This window comes from Anabrus simplex, chromosome 1 (assembly GCF_040414725.1).
Source record: "Anabrus simplex isolate iqAnaSimp1 chromosome 1, ASM4041472v1, whole genome shotgun sequence".
Classification (NCBI taxonomy): Eukaryota; Metazoa; Arthropoda; class Insecta; order Orthoptera; family Tettigoniidae; genus Anabrus; species Anabrus simplex.
In genome coordinates, this window is record NC_090265.1 from 23,851,822 (window position 1) to 23,871,900 (window position 20,079).

The 20,079-nt window shown below is 39.6% G+C and overlaps 1 protein-coding gene across 4 annotated transcripts in view; it reads left to right on the plus strand.

Annotated features, from left to right (window-relative positions):
* Positions 1 to 20,079, plus strand: part of LOC136883405 (bromodomain-containing protein 8) — a 445,412-nt gene that overhangs the window by 201,165 nt on the left and 224,168 nt on the right. For 3 of the 4 annotated variants that reach the window (XM_067155679.2, XM_067155690.2, XM_067155708.2), the window contains one exon: positions 16,913 to 17,026. The exons of the other annotated variant lie outside the window; for it this stretch is intronic. In XM_067155679.2, the coding sequence (XP_067011780.2) occupies positions 16,913 to 17,026 (114 nt within the window). The remainder of the gene's footprint in view (positions 1 to 16,912; positions 17,027 to 20,079) is intronic. 4 annotated transcript variants of the gene reach the window in all.

Below are 20,079 nucleotides of genomic sequence, written 5' to 3' on the forward strand. Positions count from 1 at the left end.
TAAGTTTACACCTTTAGCTACTAGATGGAGCAGCCACCTGGTCAAGTGGTGCATAATACCATCCTACTGAACTTGTCAAGTGCTAAGAGGAATTGGAATTGATGATGATGGAGCTCATCTGGGAAGAAGGAAATATATGAATATGAAAAGATTACCTAACTTGTCTTTTTTGTATATTTATCATTGCCCTTGTCTCTCATCTCTGTTGCTCTGTGATCTGTTATTGTGCTTATCCATTATGTATGTTCCTAGCTACTGCCATTTGACTTTGCTTGCTTGAAACTGAACAGCTTTAAGTTTGTTCATTCATTCATTCATTCAGTGTGTGTGTGTTTTGTTTTGTTTTGTTTTGTTTTTCCCAATGATTACTTATTCTCATTATGAGGTTGTTATAAAAGGGGCAGATAATGTGGAAAAACTAACATAGTTCTAAAAAGTTCCTCTCTCAGAAAAATCTAAATAAATGTGAAAGCCAGTCTGCTGAACAACAGGGTTGTCCAAATGTCATAGTGTGATCCCTGTGTTCCCCAGGCTAAAAACAGAATACCACATTGGCCTGAATATAAGACATGCAGTCTAGGCAGGATGAATGGAATATAACATTACGTTCTTTTCCATAAAAACTGTAATGTTAAACAATGCCCATCTAGCCACAGCCTTAAACTTTTCTTTGTCTGTCCACCAACGTCATACGCTACACTTGGATACAACAAACGTTTTTGCAGCCTTTATATTATTAGTATGTTTTGCCTTGTGTAAGACTTGCAATTTGAACTTTATGTCATGACCTCTCAGATGTCGTTTCAGATGAAGAAATGAGCAGAATGGTAACAGATGTCAGAGTAATACCCAGCGAGAGTCTTGACAGTGACCACCGTCTATTAGTAGCGGACCTGAGAAACTTCTATGTGCCAAAAGTACAGAACAGGAAAATGCCAAAAATCAAAGTATGGGAACTCCAAAAAACTGATAAGAGAAATGAGTATCAGAATCAGATAAAAACCCTGTTGCCAAGAGATGAAAGGAAAAATGGAGAGGCAGAATGGGTCAGATTAAGGGACACATTGGTTAAGGAAGCAACTGAAGTTTGTGGAAAGACAAGTATGAAAACAAGGGAGAAGGAAACACTTTGGTGGAATGAAAGAGTGAGAGCAGAAATCAGGGAAAGAAATCTCTTGCAGAAAGAAAGGGATCAGGAGAAAAATAAACCAGATCTTACTAGAGATGAGGCAAAGATCAGAAACCTCGAACAATTATACCGAAACAAGAAACTGGATGTTAAAAGAACAGTTACAGAAGAAAAGGCCAAGGCATGGAATATATTCAATCAGAAACTGGAGGAAGACAGCAGAGGCAATAAGAAACTACTGTATAGTGTTATCAGAGGCAAAAGGAAGCCAATGAATACCATAAAGGCACTTGAAGATGAAAATGAAAATGTGGTTAGGACAGAAAGTGACATAAGAGAAGTCATTTCATGTACGTATAAGTTAGGAAATTTGTTTGGAAGGGTAATAGGGAGGTACATTCAGGGAAACGGGATGGCCTAGGGAGCGGTGATAAGGGAACAGGGAACTGGAAATCAAGTAGGGATGACATAAAATTGTTAGTGTTGAACTGTAGAAGTATTGTAAAGAAAGGAATAGAATTAAGTAATTTAATAGATATATATTTACCAGATATTGAAATAGGAGTTGAATCATGGCTGAGAAATGATATAATGGATGCAGAAATTTTCTCACGGCACTGGAGTGTGTATCGTAGAGATAGGATAGGAAAGGTGGGAGGGGGAGTTTTCATTCTGGTGAAAGAAGAATTTGTAAGCTACGAAAAAGTTGAGACACATGAGATTTTAGGTGTAAGGCTCATTTTTAAAGATAATAGGCAACTTGATATATTTGGAGTGTACAGATCGGGAAAGGGTAGCACTGATGCGGATTTGGAATTATTTGATAGGATAGTCAGCTATGTGGGAAACGACATGGAAAGAAATGTGATTGTAGCGGGAGATCTGAATTTGCCAGATGTCAATTGGGAAGGAAATGCGAACGACAGGAAGCATGACCAACAAATGGCAAATAAGTTAATATGGGAAGGACAGCTGATTCAGAAAGTGATGGAACCAACCAGAGGGAAAAATATCCTGGTTGTGGTGCTGATAAAACCAGATGACCTCTCTAGGGAAACTGAAGTAATAGATGGTATTAGTGATCATGAAGCTGTTTTTGTGTTAGTTAAAAATAAATGTGATAGAAAGGAAGGTCTTAAAAGTAGGACTGTTAGGCAGTACCATATGGCTGATAAAGCAGGTATGAGGCAGTTTCTAAAAAGTAACTATGATTGGTGGAAAACAGTAAATAAAAATGTAAACAGACTCTGGGATGGGTTTAAAGAAATTGTTGAGGAAAGCGAAAACAGGTTTGTACCTTTAAGGGTGGTAAGGAATGGTAAAGACCCACCTTATTATAATAGAGAATTATTATTATTATTATTTTTTTTTTTTTTTTTTTTTTTTTTTTTTTTTTTTTTGCTAGGGGCTTTACGTCGCACCGACACAGATAGGTCTTATGGCGACGATGGGATAGGAAAGGCCTAGGAGTTGGAAGGAATCGGCCGTGGCCTTAATTAAGGTACAGCCCCAGCATTTGCCTGGTGTGAAAATGGGAAACCACGGAAAACCATCTTCAGGGCTGCCGATAGTGGGATTCGAACCTACTATCTCCCGGATGCAAGCTCACAGCCGCACGCCTCTACGCGCACGGCCAACTCGCCCGGTAATAGAGAAATAAAGAGACTAAGAAGGAGGTGCAGACTGGAAAGAAATAGAGTTAGAAATGGCTGTGGAAGTAAGGAGAAATTGAAGGAACTTACTAAAAAATTGAATCTAGCAAAGAAGGCAGCTAAGGATAACATAATGGCAAGCATAATTGGCAGTCATACAAATTTTAGTGAAAAATGGAAGGGTATGTATAGGTATTTTAAGGCAGAAACAGGTTCCAAGAAGGACATTCCAGGAATAATTAATGAACAAGGGGAGTGTGTATGTGAGGATCTTCAAAAGGCAGAAGTATTCAGTCAGCAGTATGTAAAGATTGTTGGTTACAAGGATAATGTCGAGATAGAGGAAGAGACTAAGGCCAAAGAAGTAATAAAATTTACATATGATAAAAATGACATTTACAATAAGATACAAAAGTTGAAAACTAGAAAAGCGGCTGGAATTGATCAGATTTCTGGGGATATACTAAATACAGTGGGTTGGGATATAGTAGCATATCTGACGTACTTATTTGATTATTGTTTGGCCGAAGGAGCTATACCAGATGAATGGAGAGTTGCTATAGTAGCCCCTGTGTATAAAGGAAAGGGTGATAGACATAAAGCTGAAAATTACAGGCCAGTAAGTTTGACATGCATTGTATGTAAGCTTTGGGAAGGCATTCTTCCTGATTATATTAGACATGTTTGTGAAATTAATAACTGGTTCGATAGAAGGCAATTCGGTTTTAGGAAAGGTTATTCCACTGAAGCTCAACTTTTAGGATTCCAGCAAGATATAGCAGATATCTTGGATTCTGGAGGTCAAATGGACTGTATCGCGATTGACATGGCTAAAGCATTTGATAGGGTGGATCATGGGAGACTACTGGCAAAAATGAGTGCAATTGGACTAGACAAAAGAGTGACTGAATGGGTTGCTATATATCTAGAAAATAGATCTCAGAGAGTTAGAGTAGGTGAAGCTTTGCCTGACCCTGTAATAGTTGAGAGGGGAGTTCCTCAGGGCAGTGTTATCGGACCTTTATGTTTTCTTATATATATAAATGATATGAGTAAAGGAGTGGAATCGGAGGTAAGGCTTTTTGCGGATGATGTTATTCTCTATAGAGTGATAAATAAGTTACAAGATTGTGAGCAACTGCAACGTGACCTCGAAAATATTGTGAGATGGACAGCAGGCAATGGTATGTTGATAAATGGGGCTAAAAGTCAGGTTGTGAGTTTCACAAATAGGAGAAGTCCTCTCAGTTTTAATTACTGCGTTGATGGGGTGAAAGTTCCTTTTGGGGATCATTGTAAGTATCTAGGTGTTAATATAAGGAAAGATCTTCACTGGGGTAATCACATAAATGGGATTGTAAATAAAGGGTACCGATCTCTGCACATGGTTATGAGGGTGTTTAGGGGTTGTAGTAAGGATGTAAAGGAGAGTGCATATAAGTCTCTGGTAAGACCCCAACTAGAGTATGATTCCAGTGTATGGGACCCTCACCAGGATTACCTGATTCAAGAACTGGAAAAAATCCAAAAAAAAGCAGCTCGATCTGTTCTGGGTGATTTCCGACAAAAGAGTAGCGTTACAAAAATGTTGCAATGTTTGGGTTGGGAAGAATTGAGAGAAAGAAGAAGAGCTGCTCGACTAAGTGGTATGTAATACCAATACAAATGGTCCGTTATTGGACATTATAAATTTTCCAGCTAACTCATTCCTGGTTGCCAGCGTTTCGCCCTCGTGTGCTAGGCTGGGCTCATCAGTTGGTACCTAGCACACCTACCAAGACGCTGGCTAGTGCATACCGTGGAGGCCACTGCGTAGGCTAATTGTAGCCACCGGCAGTGCCAATGCACTATGAGACACTTTGTCCCATTATCAAAAATTGATGCCTGCCTGGCCATCAGATGATATAGATGTTGATTCCCATAGGGAATCTGAAATATTTGTTCCGAATGAGTAAATTTATAATACTAATACAAATGGTCCGTTATTGGACATTATAAATTTTCCAGCTAACTCATTCCTGGTTGCCAGCGTTACGCCCTCGTGTGCTAGGCTGGGCTCATCAGTTGGTACCTAGCACACCTACCAAGACGCTGGCTAGTGCATACCGTGGAGGCCACTGCGTAGGCTAATTGTAGCCACTGGCAGTGTCAATGCACTATGAGACACTTTGTCCCATTATCAAAAATTGAATCAACATCTATATCATAAGTGGTATGTTCCGAGCTGTCAGCGGAGAGATGGCGTGGAATGACATTAGTAGACGAATAGGTTTGAATGGCGTCTATAAAAGTAGGAAAGATCACAATATGAAGATAAAGTTGGAATTCAAGAGGACAAACTGGGGCAAATATTCATTTATAGGAAGAGGAGTTAGGGATTGGAATAACTTACCAAGGGAGATGTTCAATAAATTTCCAATTTCTTTGAAATCATTTCGGAAAAGGCTAGGAAAGCAACAGATAGGGAATCTGCCACCTGGGCGACTGCCCTAAATGCAGATCAGTATTGATTGATTGATTGATTGTCCTGAAGAACCATTTCAACCACCTGCTGAATAGACCAGTTCAAGAACAAAATACAGAACTGGAAATCCAAGCCTGCAATGAGGAAACTCCCATCACATGGACAGAAACTGAGACAGCTTTAAAATCTATGCCTAAAGGAAAATCTTCAGGTGCGGATGAAGTGAATGCGGACATGATAAAGGCAGCTGACATCGTGGATACACAATCGTTGCACAACAGAGTACTAAATCCTGTATGGACAGACAACAAAATACCTGCAGATTGGAGCAAGGACGTTATAATTCCCCTGTTTAAGAAAGGCAGCAGACGGAAACCCAGCAACTATAGAGGAATAACACTGCTGTCTCGTGGGTTAAAAATTTTAGAGAAGATCATAGAAAGGAGATTGAGAACCATGAACCACATTTAGAGGAGGAGCAGTATGGATTCAGAAGTAACAGATCAACAAAGGATCTAATTTTTAGCACCTGCATATTGATGGAAAAGTATTGGGAGAAAGGCAAGAATCTGGTTGTTGTATTCCTGGATATAGAAAAGGAAGTGTTATAAGCAGGGAACGGATTTATATGTAAATACATATCTCTTTAGGAAGCTAAAATTAATTATATTTTGCATTATCTTTACGAATCATGACGTGTGGAGTTGAAAAATGGAGTATTCATTTTCCATATTTTGTCCATATTTTTGAGTTTAGCACATATGTTCCATATTCTTCGTCATTAAAATTAATATAGTCCATATATCGAATAAAAAGTAGTCCTCTCAATAATGGATAAATAAATTAAAAATCTATATTCGAAAAATTAATATTTTAACTGGTGTGCAGGTCATTATCACGCCTGTCCACGTATGAGCTGATAAAATAAGCTGATAAGCGGTGCGAAGAAAGAGAGGGGTTGAGCCCGGAAGTGGTGGAGATCAGCCGGTCAGTACCATGACTACCTGAATCACACTTACAGCACTGATAAGCTGCATTACATAACATCGACTGTGTCTGTGACGTAATTTTGTAACTAGGGAAATCTCATTCATCGACGATGTGCTAATGGTTTCCGGATTAGTTCGTAATTCTGGCATTCCCTTTGATTGCTTCATAACTCCATCTAGTTCACTACCAGTCATTCACAGTTTGAATTAGCAGTGAGACGGATCATAGTGTTCTTGTACATTCAGTGTGTGCAGTTGTATAGTGATATTCATAGAAGACATTAACGTTGTTACAATATGCCTAAAGTAGCTCAGTCAACCAGTTTAAAATTGAAAAGTTACGTATCAGAATTTAAAGAAGATGGTTTATCAACTGACAGTAAGATGATATTTTGTAATTTGTGTCATTGTACAGTGATATCTACAGTAAATATGTTGGGAGATGGTCCGCCTAGTCAATACTATTTATTTATTTATTTACCTTTCACCTTAACATCTAGTACATGTTTCGAGAATATTATGCATAATAGTACATAATGACTACCTGAATCACACTTACAGCACTGATGCATTATGTACTAGATGTTAAGGTGAAAGGTAAATAAATAAATAGTATTGACTAGGCGGACCATCTCCCAACATATTTACTGTTATTAAGTCAATACGGATCCAATCCCGGCCATCATGGTCAAGATTATTAACAGTGATATCTACTCAAAGGTTCCTTGTGCAACAGCACGTTTCAACCAGTAAACACCAGGCTAACAAACAACGAGATTCCAAGCAGAGACAGTTGTTTCCGACACAACCAGCAACTTCCAGTGTAACGTCCGAGTTCAACACCGATCTCTGCCGTGCTCTCATCTTTGCTGACATACCTCTCTTCAAACTGAATGATCAATGCTTCAGGGAATTCCTCGAGAAATGTACTAAACGATCCATCCCGGATGAGTCAACGTTCAGAAAAACGTACTCTTCAGCCATATACGATGAAACTGTTCGGAAGATAAGGCAAGAGATTAAAGACGGTCCAATTTCGGTTTCCATTGATGAGACAACAGACAAAGAAGGCAGGCTAATTGGCAACGTAATCATTGGTTTGTTAAGCGAAGATTATTGTAAACGGATTCTCTTACACTGTGATGTTCTAGAAAAGTGCGATAACAAAACTATAGCAAAACTGTTCAATGAGGCTATGGTTATCCCCTGGCCACAGGGCGTTGAGTATAATAAAGTGTTACTTTTTGTTAGCGATGCCGCACCTTATATGATAAAAGCCGGAGAAGCATTATGTGTTGTATATCCTAAGATAACTCATTTAACATGTGTAGCACATGCCTTTCATCGTGTGGCAGAAGTGATAAGAGGCAGTTACCCCCAAGTAAATTTATTAATTTACTCATTGAAAAATATTTTTCTCAAAGCCCACGGAAGAGTTCGTCTTTTGAAAGAAATGTACCCAGAGATTCCATTGCCGCCTAAGCCGCTTCTAACTAGGTGGGGTACGTGGTTGCAAGCGGTTGAATATTATGTTGAATATATAGACTGTATTAAGAACGTTCTGCATGCCATGGACTCTGAAGATGCAGCCTCACTTGAAGCCGCGAAAACAGTTGTCTGCGATACAAGTGTGAAAAAAGACTTATGTTACATTCAGCATAATTTTTCATGCATCACAAAAACACTGAAAAGGCTCCAAAACTCACATCTCTCACTTTCTGAAAGTTGTGAAATTGTGAATAAAGCTGTGGAACAACTAAATCGTGGTACAGGTAAAGTTGCAGATGTAGCAAACATGAAGATGGCCACTGTACTTTCAAAGAACCCTGGATTTGAAGAAATGACAAATGTTTCTGCAATGCTGTGTGGAGATTTAAGTGTAAAATTAACATTGGATTTAACCCCAGCAGATATTGTGAAAGTGAATTATGCCCCCATTACCTCTTCCAATGTTGAACGCAGTTTCATTCAATATAAATCTGTCCTTAGAGATAATAGGAGAAGATTCACTTTTCAGCACTTAAAAGAACATTTTGTAATCCATTGTTTTGGTAATTGAGAATAAAGGATTGTGAGTTCTTCAAATATATTAAAATGAGAAATGCAACATTATGTTGCATGTAGAACATTGATATTAAATAGATATTGATATTAAATATATTGATATTAAATAGAAATTAATATTATATGTGTAATTTTAAGTCCATATATAATTCCATATTTCAATAAAAATAACTAAATATATATGTACATATTTCAATAATTATTAGTACATATAAATCCGTTCCCTGGTTATAAGAGAGAAAATCAGGGAGGGCCTGAGAAAAAGAAATGTGCCTAAAGGACTGGTAAGGAAAATTCAGATGTTGTACAAAGACTGTACTAGCTGTTTACAAATTGGGGACGTTCAAGCATCGTGGTTTGAGACCAAGAGTGACGTTCAGCAACGAATTGCACTGTCCCCACTACTGGTTATCACTGTTATGGACAATATAATGAAGAACGTCAAGGAAAAGTTAGGTGAACTGAATGCAGTGGCCTTTGCTGATGATATCATGATTTGGGTGAAACACAAGAGGAAGTACAGACCAGTCTTAACATGTTGTTGTTTGAGTCATCAGTCCATAGACTGGTTTGATGCAGCTCTCCATGCCACTCTATCCTGCGCTAACCTTTTCATTTCTACGTAACTATTGCATCCTATATCTGCTCTAATCTGCTTGTCATATTCATACCTTGGTCTACCCCTACCGTTCTTACCACCTATACTTCCTTCAAAAACCAACTGAACAAGTCCTGGGTGTCTTAAGATGTGTCCTATCATTCTATCTCTTCTTTTCGTCAAATTTAGCCGAATCGATCTCCTCTCACCAATTCGATTCAGTATCTCTTCATTCGTGATTCGATCTATCCATCTCACCTTCAGCATTCTTCTGTAACACCACATTTCAAAAGCTTCTATTCTCTTTCTTTCTGAGCTAGTTATCATCCATGTTTCACTTCCATACAATGCCACGCTCCACACGAAAGTCTTCAAAAACATCTTTCTAATTCCGATATCAATGTTTGAAGTGAGCAAATTTCTTTTCTTAAGAAAGCTCTTCCTTGCTTGTGCTAGTCTGCATTTTATGTCCTCCTTACTTCTGCCATCGTTAGTTATTTTACTACCCAAGTAACAATATTCATCTACTTCCTTTAAGACTTCATTTCTTAATCTAATATTTCCTACATCACCTGCCTTCGTTCGATTGCACTCCATTACTTTTGTTTTGGACTTATTTATTTTCATCTTGTACTCCTTACCCAAGACTTCATCCATACCATTCAGCAACTTCTCGAGATCTTCTGCAGTCTCAGATAAAATAACAATATCATCAGCAAATCTCAAGGTTTTGATTTCCTCTCCTTGGACTGTGATTCCATTTCCAAATTTCTCTTTGATTTCCTTTACTGCCTGTTCTATGTAAACATTGAAAAGAAGAGGGGACAAACTGCAGCCTTGCCTCACTCCTTTCTGTATTGCTGCTTCTTTTTCAAAGCACTCGATTCTTATCACTGCAGACTGATTTTTATACAGGTTGTAGATAATTCTTCGTTCTCGGTATCTGATCCCTATCATCTTCAGAATCATAAATAGCTTGGTCCAATCAACATTATTGAATGCCTTTTCTAGATCTACGAATGCCATTTATGTGGGCTTGTCCTTCTTGATTCGATCCTCTAAGATCAGACGTAAAGTCAGTATTGCTTCACGTATGCCTACATTTCTTCTGAAGCCAAATTGATCTTATCCCAACTCAGCTTCTACTTGTTTTTCCATTCTTCTGTAAATAATATGTGTTAAAATTTTGCAGGCATGAGATACTAAACTAATGGTGTGGTAGTTTTCACACCTGTCAGCACCGGCTCTCTTGGGAATAGGTATAACAACATTCTTCCGAAAATCGGATGGGACTTCTCCTGTCTCATACATCTTGCACACTAAATGAAATAACCTTGCCATGCTGGTTTCTCCTAAGGCAGTCAGTAATTCAGAGGGAATGTCATCAATTCCAGATGCCTTGTTCCTATTGAGGTCACTCACAGCTCTGTCAAACTCTGACCTCAAAATTGGGTCTCCCATTTCATCAGCATCAACAGCCTCTTCATGTTCCAGAACCAAATTATTTACATCTTTACCTTGATACAACTGTTGGATATGCTCCTGCCATCTTTCTGCTTTGTCTTCTTTCCCTAGAAGTGGCTTTCCATCTGAGCTCTTAATATTCATACACCTAGATTTCCTTTCTCCAAAGGTTTCCTTGATTTTCCTGTATGCAGCATCTACCTTACCCAGGACCATACAGCCTTTGACATCCTTGCACTTCTCCTTCAGCCATTCTTCCTTAGCTACCTTGCACTTTCTATCCACTTGATTCTTTAATCGCCTGTATTCTTTTCTGCCCTGTTCATTTCTAGCATTCTTGTAGTTTCGTCGTTCATTAATCAGGTCTAGTATCTCCTGAGTTATCCACTGATTCTTAGTTGATCTTTTCTTCCTTCCTAACATTTCTTCAGCAGCCCTACTGACTTCATTCTTCATGACTCTCCACTCTTCCTCTATAGTGTTTCCTTCAGCCTTTTCATTTAGTCCTTGTGCAACATGTTCCTTGAAACAATCCCTCACACTCTTTTCTTTCAACTGGTCTAGATCCCATCTTTTTGCATTCTTTCCTTTCTTCAATTTCTTCAACTTCAGATGGCATTTCATGACCAACAAGTTATGGTCAGAGTCCACGTCTGCTCCTGGGAAAGTTTTGCAATCCAACACCTGGTTTCTGAATCTCTGCCTAATCATAATGAAGTCTATTTGATACCTTCCGGTGTCTCCAGGTCTCATCCATGTATACAGCCGTCGTTTGTGGTGTTTGAACCAAGTATTGGCAAGGACTAAATTATGATCAGTGCAGAATTCAACCAGCCGACTTCCTCTTTCATTCCTTTGTCCCAATCCAAATTCTCCTACTGTATTACCTTCTCTTCCTTGGCCTACCACTGCATTCCAGTCTCCCATCACAATTAGATTCTCGTCACCTTTTACATATTGTATTAAATCTTCTATCTCCTCATATATTCTTTCGATTTCTTCATCATCCGCTGAACTAGTAGGCATATAGACCTGCACTATTGTGGTGGGCATTGGTTTGGTGTCTATCTTGACGACAATAATTCTTTCACTATGCTGGTCGTAGTAGCTTACCCGCTGCCCTATTTTCTTATTCATGATTAAACCAACTCCTGCATTTCCCCTGTTTGATTTTGTGTTGATAATTCGGTAGTCGCCGGACCAAAAATCTTGTTCTTCCTGCCAACGTACTTCACTTATACCAACTACATCTAACTTTAGCCTATCCATCTCCCTTTTCAGGTTCTCTAACCTACCACAACGGTTCTAAACTTCTAACATTCCACGCTCCGACTCGCAGAATGTCAGTATCCATCTTCCTGATGATCGCCCCCTCTCGTGTAGTCCCCACCCGGAGATCCGAATGGGGGACTAGTTCACCTTCGGAATATTTTACTCGGGAGGAAGCCATCATCAGTACATCATTCATACAGAAAGAGCTGCATGTCCTCGGGAGTTAGTACGGCTGTAGTTTCCCGTTGCTTTCAGCCGTGTAGCAGTATCAACACAGCTAAGCCATGTTGAGTATTATTACAAGGCCGTATCAGTCAATCATCTAGACTGCCGCCCTTGCAACTATCGAAAGGCTGCTACCCCCCTTTCGATGAACCATTCGTTAGTCTGGTCTCTCAACAGATACCCATCCGATATGGTTGCACCTGCGTCTCGGCTATCTGCATCATTGGGACACGCAAGCCTCCCCACCGCGGCAAGGTCACATGGTTCGCAGAGGAGTAGTCTTAACATATGGAAATTGTATTTCCAGGAATATAACCTCAACATCAGCGAGACCAAGACAGTGGTGATGGCAGTCAACAGAGAAGGGCGTCCAGCAAGTGTAAAACTAGGAGACCACCAGCTAGAGTGTGTGGATAGTTTTCCTCACCTGGGAAGTGTAATCTCCAGTGATAATTTGGTCAGAAAGGAAATTACAAACAGAATGCCAAAGGGATCAGAATTCTACCAACAAGTAAGAACACTTTTATGGGATGATATGATTCCAAACCTGGCGAAACTGATTGTGTTTAACAGCTGTTTCATACCAATATTAATCTATGGTATTGAAGCGTGCACCCTCACAAAAAGAGATTCATCAAGACTGCAAGCATCAGAGATGAAATTTCTTAGATCCACCATCCAGAAGACCATGATGGACAAGTTAAGAAATGAGGTGGTGAGGAAAGAAGCCGGAATAAAGACATCCCTATTAGAGAGAATTGGCACATCCAGACTATGGTGGTACGGGCATGCGATGAGGATGGAGCCTACAAGAACAGCCAGAATAAATTTGGAAAGACAGGTGGAGGGAAAAAGACCTGCAGAAAGACCTAAAACTCAATGGATGGACATGATCTAGTTTGATCTAGTTGCCAGAGGATGGACTGTGGATGATGTTCTCCATGACAAGTTGTATATGGATAGGAGGAAGTGGAAAAGGCTCAGTTACAGTACCCAAGAAACTGGAACTGTACAATGATGATGATCATGACCTCTCTCTTTTTTTTAAAAAAAAACTGAAGTGACAATACACACTGCTGCACTCCACACACTCTGCTTTGACTGGAATAGAAATCAAACTGAATGCATTAACACAAAGATGCCAACCCAAGCAACAATAAATCACAAACTGCAAATTGAAAAAAAGTTGTTAAAGCTCAAGAAATGTTGGTTTATTCGTGACCTTGAGCTCAGCTGCTATGCAAATGGAGTCTCCCGCTTCAGCAAGGCAATATAGTTGAGGAATTATATGAATAGACCTTCTCAAAAATTAATCTTTAAATGTTATGCTGCACATGTGAGATGTTTAAAGTTTTTATCAGTACATTTTAACATTAAAAACGTTGTCCTATATTCGCCGGGCTGAGTGGCTCGAACGGTTGAGGAGCAAGCCTTCTGACCCTAACTTGGCGAGTTCAATCCTGGCTCAGTCTGGTGGTATTTGAAGGTGCTCAAATATGTCAGCCTTGTGTCGGTAGATTTATTGGCACGTAAAAGAACTCCTGCAGGACTGAATTCTGGTATCTTGGCATCTTCAAAAACCGTAAAAGTAGTTAGTTGGGCATAAAGCCAATATTATTATTATTATTATTATTATTATTATTATTATGTCCTATATTCGGGCCAGTTCGGTACTTCCATAAGGCCTAATGAATGGCATATATGCTACAATGCCACTAATGACTGGATTAGTAAACAGTCTCCTACATCCAGGCCAGTTCAGTACTTCCAAAAGGACTGATAAATGGCAGATACACTACATTGCTGTTAGGTTCCTGAGCTGCTAGTGTCACTACCATAACCTTTACTCTTCTAGAATACTCTCCACTAAGTTTCGGTAGATGTCCACTGGTATAGAATAACACCCACGGTATCCCCTGCCTGTAAGAGGCAACTAAAAGGGGCCCCAGGGGTTCTGAACTTTGGAGCGTGGGGTGGCGACCACGGGGCCCTCAGCTGAGTCCGGCATTGCTTCCACTTACTTGTCCCAGGCTCCTCACTTTCAGCTATCCTATCCGACCTCCCTTGGTCAACTCTTGTTCTTTTCCGACCCCGACGCTATTAGGTTTGCGAGGGCTAGGGAGTCTTTCATTTTCATGCCCTTCGTGGCCCTTGTCTTCCTTTGGCCGATACCTTCATTTTTCGAAGTGTCGGACCCCTTCCATTTTTCCCTCTGATTAGTGTTATATAGAGGATGGTTGCCTAGTTGTACTTCCTCTTAAAACAATAATCACCACCTTCTAGAATACTCTCCACTAAGTTTCGGTAGATGTCCACTGGTATTTTCTTCCATTCTTCCCGAAACATGACAAACAGTTATGTAGCCCTTTTGAGGCAGTCTGGTTTGGCGGTCAATCAGTGCTGCAACTCATGCCGAAGATCCTCGGTTGGGTTTAGATCTGGGCTTTCCATTTCGATAATCCTCTTGATTGTGACCTTTGGTTTCTGAGCAACTGCACTGTCATGTTGAAAATCAATTATTGCCACAGGGTGGGCAGCATAGAATTGTCCAATATTGCCTGATAGTCTTTTGCATTCATCGTTAGAACAACTAAAACTAGTGGACCAAGGCCAAATCATAAAAAATGAGCCTACACCATATTGCCTCCTCTGCCATATTTCACTGCGGGAGCATGCATGCCAGATCTATATACGACCATTGGTCTGCTGCAACATATTGCATGATTCATTGTTCAATACAATGTTCTTCCATTCTCCCAGAGTCAACTGGCAACATGTTTTGCACCACTGTAATTGGCAGCAAGCATTCAGTTTAGTGATCCGTGGTTTTTGTGCCACAGTTCACCATTGGAATGCAAGTGCAAACAAGTACGAGTAGTGGCAGTACTTCGAAATGCCACTGTGGCCATGTTTTCTAATAGAGCTTGCCAGTTTGATTTCACTATACAGCGAAGACAACAACAGTTGCAGATAATCATGTCCATTTTAGCCTCACTGAGCTTCTCTCGTCGTACGTCCATTTCAATCGCTCCGGCTAGTAAACACTTCTACCAAGCGCTCACAGTTTTAAACAGGCTCTCAAGATGTTTGAATGACTTGTCCAATCATTAGTGGCAATGTAGCATATCTCAAGTATAGCAGTTTGCCCATAGTAACAAGCTTCATAGTGGATGTTTTTTAAATGAGTTCTAAAATCTGAAATGAGCAAATGTGTAAAACATGTTGATGTGTGATCTGTTTGTACATCTGATTCTCAGTGAAAGGTAAAGGCAACAGTGAGGGCAGGAGTACTTGATTTGCTTTGTTTAACAATTTTTGGTTTTAAAGATAATGAACTTTTGAACCATTTGTGCTTCTCTACTGAAGCACACAACTGCGTGATGTGCATATGGCTACCATATTCCTGTGAGGGCAATACTTTTTATTGTAGAATTGACCAAAGATTTGTATACACCCTTTCCCTTCTTTCTCGAAGCTTACTTTGGATTCTTTACTCCACTATGCACCGGCTCTGTGCTTATGATTTTGTACTGACTAATGATGGATTCCACTCTGACGTGGTTTAAGTTGCAGACCATGACATAAGTTAAGTAGCTTTGCCAAGTCATCATCTTTTTGTATTTTTATTTTGCTGGTGAGATCTTTGAAGTACACCTTAAACAACTGGATCAAGGTGCCCTGGTGAATGTGTTTTCTTCCAAAGACACATGTAAAGCTTGGTCAAACTGCCAAGCACAAGAACTGCATCTAGTCACCATAAGTGACCACTCCAGAGTACTCTAGGCTTGTATTCCTTGTTAAAAAATTGTGAGTATTGTTTAAAGATAAAAGTTTCTAATATCTTGGTACTGAACTCGCCATTTGGTGGAAAGTTAGCAGGTAATTACACCCTCTTAAATTGCCACCAAATGGATCTTGGTAAGAATCTCAGCCAATATAGGCAAGATAAGTTGTGTCCATGTTAAGAAAAGTGTAGATTCCCTATTACTTCTTACCAGGCGAGTTGGCCATATATGTATTCGCTTAAGCACGGCCAGTATCCAGTATTTGAGAGATAGTGGGTTCGAACCCCTCTGTCGGCAGTCCTGAAGATGGTTTTCCATGGTTTCCCATTTTCACACCAGGCAAATACTGGGGCTGTACCTTAATTAAGGCCATAGCTGCTTCCTTCCCACTCATAGGCCTTTCCTGTCCCATCGCCGCCATAAGACTTATCTGTGTCGGTGTGACTTAAAGCAAATTGTAAAAATAAAAATAAAAAGTACTGAACTCAAGCTTCAGAATATAATAGGGATCTACCTAGAGATATGGTGGCTGGCAATGTATTGCCAGAAATGAAGGAAGAAAAGTATGACATTTTCTTCCTTAACTTGAAACTTTCTTCAGCTTATCCCAGGGACTGTCTCATCGTAATGTGATTAATATTCCAAACCGGGATCAACTTTGGCCATTTGGTGGAAAGTTAGCAGGTAATTACACCCTCTTAAATTGCCACCAAATGGATCTTGGTAAGAATCTCAGCCAGTGTAGGCAAGATAAGTTGTGTCCATGTTAAGAAAAGTGTAGATCCCCTATTACTTCTTACTGGGCGAGTTGGCCATGCGGTTAGGGCCGCGCAGCTGTGAGCTTGCATCCGGGAGATAGAGGGTTCGAATCCCACTCTCGGCAGCCCGGAAGATGGTTTTCTGTGGCTTCCCATTTTCACACCAGACAAATGCTGGGGCTTGTACCCTAATTACGGCCACGGCCGCTTCCTTCCAGCTCCTAGCCCTTTCCTATCCCATCGTCACCATAAGACCTATCTGTGTCGGTGTGACGTAAAGCCACTAGCAAAAAACATATATATTACTTCTTGATATTGTATAGTGTACTGATATTTGGATGTGGTTCTCCCTTCCCTGTTTGTACTATCAGTCATGAGAACTGAATTCTACCCAAACATAAAACAACCTTTAAATCCTCCCTACTTGCTACTTTTGTGTGTGTGTTTTGAATGCTTATACCCTTTGCATGCGTCACATTGCTTGAACACCCCGTGTTTGTCTCATTCCACAGGCGCCCCCACTCTGTCCATGTTGCTTGAATTGCCGCCAAGTTTACCTGGCAAGCCTCTGCCCGAACTGCCCAGTACTCTCACACCTCCTAGCACTATAGCCACTGTGTCATCAGGTAAGCTCTTGTGCACTTTACCACTGTCTGCATGCACAGTGTCATATGTACCTTGTATTTTATTCAAAAGGAAATTTTGAAATCTGAGATTGGATATTGATGTTTTCATGTAGGATAGATTTGTTCTCTACAATATGTACACCTTTTCTTTTCAACAAAGAAAACACGAATATATCTATTTTATGGGTGTTTTTCTTTCTCCTGGGACATGAGAACATTTATTTTGGTCTAGTGATCCGCCTCGGCTTTACACGGGAGCAGTGTTGAATGTATGGTAAATAATAAAAAACGTATAGTGTCAGTTACTGCTGACAGACACCGGAGTTGGGAGACAATTGAGTAAAAGTAATTGAATTAAGTTACTTGTTTTTGAGTAATTTTTACGTATTATGGTTACTTTTACAAAATGTAATTTTTACTCATTTACTTCTTGAAATATTTGTAACTGTTACATTCTAGTAATCTACATACACGTTGAGTGGCCAAAAGTCATGGGAAGGCAGTGAATGTGATGTTAATAACGAGTTGCTCCTCCGCAAGCCCTCAAAATGGCAGCAGTAGGGCAAGGCATCGACTGTTTAGGGTGTTTAAAGATATGAGCTTCATTGATGTTCCCATATTGAACTGAGATCACAGAGATGAGATATCTATTAGGTTCCACCTATTCAATACTAATTATGTGTTGATGTTAGTAATAACTTTTATTCAACTTGGGATCAGTTTCGACACACAAAATGTCATCATCAGCCATAAAATGAATCACAAATATATAAGCAAGGACATAATAATCAAAAGTATTCTGGATACATATTGAAAAATGATCATTAAAAATCATTAACCATCCATTCACCGTGATTCATTTTATGGCTGATGATGACATTTTATGTGTCAAAACCGGTCCCAAGTTGAATAAAAGTTATTACTAACATCAACACATAATTAGTTTTGAATAGGTGGAACCTAATAGATATCTCATCTCTGTGTACAGGGTGTTGTAATCATTCTGGAGGGATCTGGATCCACGCATCTTTCACTGCTACCCACAGTAATTGGTCTTGTGTAGTTGCTGCGGGGTTCATGAGCCTACACCAGCATCGACAGCATCTCATAAATGCTCAATTGGCTTAAGATCAGGGGATCTGGAGGACCAATCCATGGTCTTAACTTCACTGGAGTGCTCCTCCAATCACCTGCGTTCCACCACAGAGCGGTGACATGGTGCACTGTCCTGTTGAAACATGGCATCTCCATTCTAGGGCCAGAAAGGAATGTAGATGGTCTGAAGGAATATATACATAACATGCACCTGTCAGCGCTCCTTGCAGCCGGACATTGGGGCCTAAGTGCGACCATGAGAATGCCGCCCAGACCAGAATTGAGCCACATCCCGCCTAGACACAACCTTGTTGTCCCATAAAATCCATAGCTTCAAGTGGCGTACGCCACACTCTCACACGCCCATCAGCTCAATACAACTGGAACCGGAATTCATCAGACCATACCACATGCCGCCACTGTTCCATTGCCAATGTTCGCAGGCCCATGCATGTCGTTGAGCTAAGGGACACGAGTTGGTTGTCAGCTGGTGAAGCCTATTAAGTTGAAAAATGTATGATGGTTCAAACTTTCAATACTATTAAAATAAGAATTGTAAGTTTTACATTCCTACTTAATTATGTGCCGTGCTCCTGTGCCTATCTCTCTTTTTGGTCACCCTCGGCATTCAAGAAAATCCACGGCTAACGACGAATAACATCTCAGGGAATATGGTAAGTTATATCAGCATTCTTAACGTGAATCCGACTGAGAATTATCTTTCCTATCTTTCAGCATATGCAAACATTGATTGGATCATTTGGCCATAAAGACTTGGTTTTAAACTCAATTAATTACCATTATCAGGTAAGATATTACCTTAAAATAATCTTGTAATCTATAAATGTCCGACTCGTTGGTTGAATGGTCAGCATTCTGGCCTTCGGTTCAGAGGGTCCCGGGTTCGATTCCCGGCCGGGTCGGGGATTTTAACCTTAATTGGTTAATTCCAATGCCCCGGGGGCTGGGTGTTTGTGCTGTCCCCAACATCCCTGCAACTCACACACCACACATAACAGTATCCTCCACCACAATAACACGCAGTTACCTACACATGGCAGATGCCGCCCACCCTCATCGGAGGGTCTGCCTTGCAAGGGCTGCACTCGGCTAGGAATAGCCACACGGAATTATTTATTATTATCTATAAATAATATATAAATGGCTTAAATTCTTAATGATTAATATTTATTCAAATTTATATTATTATCCCTAGATGAGCTAAATGTTTTCCAAAATTTTTTAATGTACATTGGTATTTCATCCAAAAAAAAATGTCTTGAAGTCGTTGCGTTTATCATAACCTTTGATTCATGATCATCACTCAACAACTATCTCATTATTGTCCAAGGTCTCATCAAATAATTCTCTTAATTCATGGATTTAAATTATACGATGAGTTCATCTTTTCATCCTCTTATTAAAAATAATATTCGTATAATTCTTCATGTTGACATTAAGGAATTAATTATCTTGAAATTATATAAATGACATAACAAGAGTAAAATAAGAATGAAATTATTTTGTGAATAAAATCAAATTCTCATTAATTATTAGATTTTAAGAAACTGTCAAGTTCTGACATGAAATCCAGTTTTGATTGTTTACCTAGTTTTGATATATTACAAAGTTTCAAACTTTAGAATCCGAGATGGTTTTTTGTAATTATCTGTCTATGCTTTCTGCAACTAACTTTACCATCTAAAAAAAAAAACACACACACACGCAGAATAAGAAATGTTTCATCATCGCTTCATAAATTCAATTATATATTTGCAATTAGTCAAGGAATACCTTAGATGACACTTCCTAACCCATTAATAGCGATAAGCTAATATTATGATGACACTAATATCATACCTGCCAACAATAATCTGCTGTTTCAGCTTAAATCAATTTAAATATTAGATAGCATGTGAAATTCTCTTTGAGTTTGCCATAATAGTCCGAATTATAGG